The 2,748-nt window shown below is 39.5% G+C and overlaps 1 protein-coding gene across 1 annotated transcript; it reads right to left on the bottom strand.

The window, feature by feature from the left end:
• Positions 1–444: 444 nt before the first annotated feature.
• LOC118237649 (actin-related protein 2-like) lies at positions 445–1,629 on the bottom strand. Its single transcript, XM_035453755.1, is given in 1 exon segment — positions 445–1,629. A coding segment is annotated over 1 exon segment (1,185 nt).
• Between the last annotated feature and the right edge of the window lie 1,119 nt (positions 1,630–2,748).

Below are 2,748 nucleotides of genomic sequence, written 5' to 3'. Positions count from 1 at the left end.
CTGCTGACCCATCCCTTACCATCCCCACCCAGAGTATGTAAATGCTCATGTGAAAGTTTTTTCTTATGCTAATGAAGACATACCCCCTATAGTGCTAAACTAAAACAGGCAGCATTAGAGCAATAAAGCAAAAATACAAAGCCTACAGGAATGATTTTACTGCCTACTTAGAAAGAAAGAAAGCATCAGAGACCCTTTGCCCTCGGGTTATGTTTGTAGAGAATTGATTGCATTAAACAAAAGGATTTGCCCACATTAACAAGAATTAAGCAATGTTTCCACAAGACAGAGAATAAAACTGGACCTTTCAAGTCTAAGTGGACAGAGAGGCCTCTTTCAGTCCTGGAGTTGAATGAGTTCAAAGACTGGCAATAAAGGAAAATTAAAAAAAAAAGTGGAAAAAGAAGGCTGCATCAGAGGCATGAGGGGAACAAGCTTGGCCTTTTATTGAATGGGCACACTGAGTTTCTCCAGCACAAGTGCACCCTTTTCTTGGTACTCTTGTCGAGTCATCCAAGAGTTGTCTTTGTCTTTCAAGATGTCTGCCAGGACTGTACCACCCAGAAACACCATGTGGTTTCTTCAGGGTGGATCTTCAATTCGGATCTTAAATTTAGATAGTTTTTCCACATCTCCCTTTAGAACTCTTTCTAAATAAAGCTGTTTAACCTCTCGTTCCAACGTTGATGGCAGGCCAGGATACATAGTTGAGCCTCCAGAAAGCACAATGTGTTTGTAAAATTCAGATCTGGTATCAATGTCAGCTGCCTGGATTGTGTTAAAAAGCAATTCAGCAACACCAACTCCCTCAACATTGATCAAGTGAGGCTGAAATAAAGCTTCTGGTGCTTCAAATCTTTCTCCTCCAACTTTAATAATATGTCCATCTGGGAGTGTACATGATTCAACTAACACTGTGGTCTCTAAGGCCAGCTTCTGTTCTTGCTCAATATTGTAACCCATGTAACAAAGTTTTTCTTTAATTATACAAACTGTCTCAAAATCAGCAGAATGGTTGAAGGCATATCCCCGCAACTGCAGCAGCTTGATAAGATACCTGGTAATATCTCTCCCAGCAATATTCAGCCTTCTAGTAAGGTGAGGGAGAAGAAAACCTTCATATACTGGGCAAACATGAGTCACACCGTCTCCAGAGTCTACTACTACACCAGTCAATAAACCTTGAGCATACAAACTCAGAACTGCCTGGATGGCTACATACACACCAGAAAATTGGTAAGTTTCAAACATTACCTCTGCAATCTTCTCCCTGTTTTTGGTTGGGTTCATAGGTGGTTCTGTGAGCAAAATTTTGCAGTTTCTGGTGTCTATGTTGAGTTTCTCTGGTCCAAATGTGTAATCCCACAGGTGTTTCATGTCATCCCAATTTTGTACTATGCCGTTCTCCATGGGGTAATTAACTTCCAACATTGAGCGCAATTCACTTGCCTCATCACCAACCATAAGATCTTTGATTTCAATGTTTCCCAGTTTGGTGGTTGATCTGATAATAGGTCTTCCAACCAAAGATGGGAAGACGTGTTCTGGAAAGTTAGAGCCTGCATATCCACACTTCACAAACCCAGTGCCGTTGTCGCACACCACCACCTTCCTGCCCTGGCTGTCCATGGTTCTGCTCAGCTATTTTTCTAATTGACTAGAATGAAAGAAGCCCTGAGTTCAAACATCAGCACTGCCATAGCTGTATTGGGTGTTGAGATCTGTTTACCAACTGTAAGAAAAAGAGACAGAAATATGAGAATGACATATTTTGGTATTAACATAATTCTGGGTCACACAGTTGTATCTGAGATCGTGCTTCAAAATATATAACCATAATATCATAAAGTTAAATACAATAGTCACAAGATCATTATTCATTTGATTCATCATTGTTCAATTTTACTGAGTGATGTGTCATGTGATTCAGGATGGCCTTTGACTCCTGATCACAATTACCTGCTCCGCTACCTCATTGCTACCATCACAGGACTCTATCAACTTACCTGATAAAATCAGAGTGTAAACATAGAAGTGGATACACACACACACACACACAGACATACAATATTTTATTTTATGAGAGCCATACATAATAAGATTTCTCTATATTTTTTACTTTAAAGCCATCCTTCCATGTTGTAATGAATACCAAAAGAGCTCTCAAAAGAGAAAAAAGAAATAGCATTTGTAGGTCCCAATATAATCACATAAATAGATTCCCAAAGTTGCCATTTGCAAGAAATTATTCAAGCTGCATCTATTTATTATCTATTCAATGTTTCTCTTATGGAATTTGAAACATTTCACAAATTGAACCTTGACCACTCTTACCCTAAGTATACACAGGTAATTACCAAACACCAGCATGATACTACCTAAGCAGAGAGCAGAATCTCAGAAATGACTGCCTCATCTGACACTATGATTGGAAGGAGACTAGCAAGGACAGCTCTGTGTAGTGTAATGCCAGGAAAGGCTAGCCAAATAACCTGATTGTGGAAATGAACACACTGGGGATCCAATGGAAGATGGGGTTTCAATGAGTCTACCAGAACCAAGATAAATGATAATTAGGTGATTATTGGGGAAGCACTTACATAAATAAAAGCTGAACTCTTTCTATTATAGAAGATGCTGCCTCTGCCCTTCAGATGCTCTAACCTCAAACAGAGAGAGTAATTAAGACCCTCTACCTTATAAGGCATCACAATTGAACACCTGAAGGCATACACATATGGTGTGGCC

This window comes from Cricetulus griseus, unplaced genomic scaffold (assembly GCF_003668045.3).
Source record: "Cricetulus griseus strain 17A/GY unplaced genomic scaffold, alternate assembly CriGri-PICRH-1.0 unplaced_scaffold_2, whole genome shotgun sequence".
NCBI classification, from domain to species: domain Eukaryota; kingdom Metazoa; phylum Chordata; class Mammalia; order Rodentia; family Cricetidae; genus Cricetulus; species Cricetulus griseus.
Note: the sequence above shows the minus strand (reverse complement) of the source record. Positions and strands in the feature narration are given on the sequence as shown.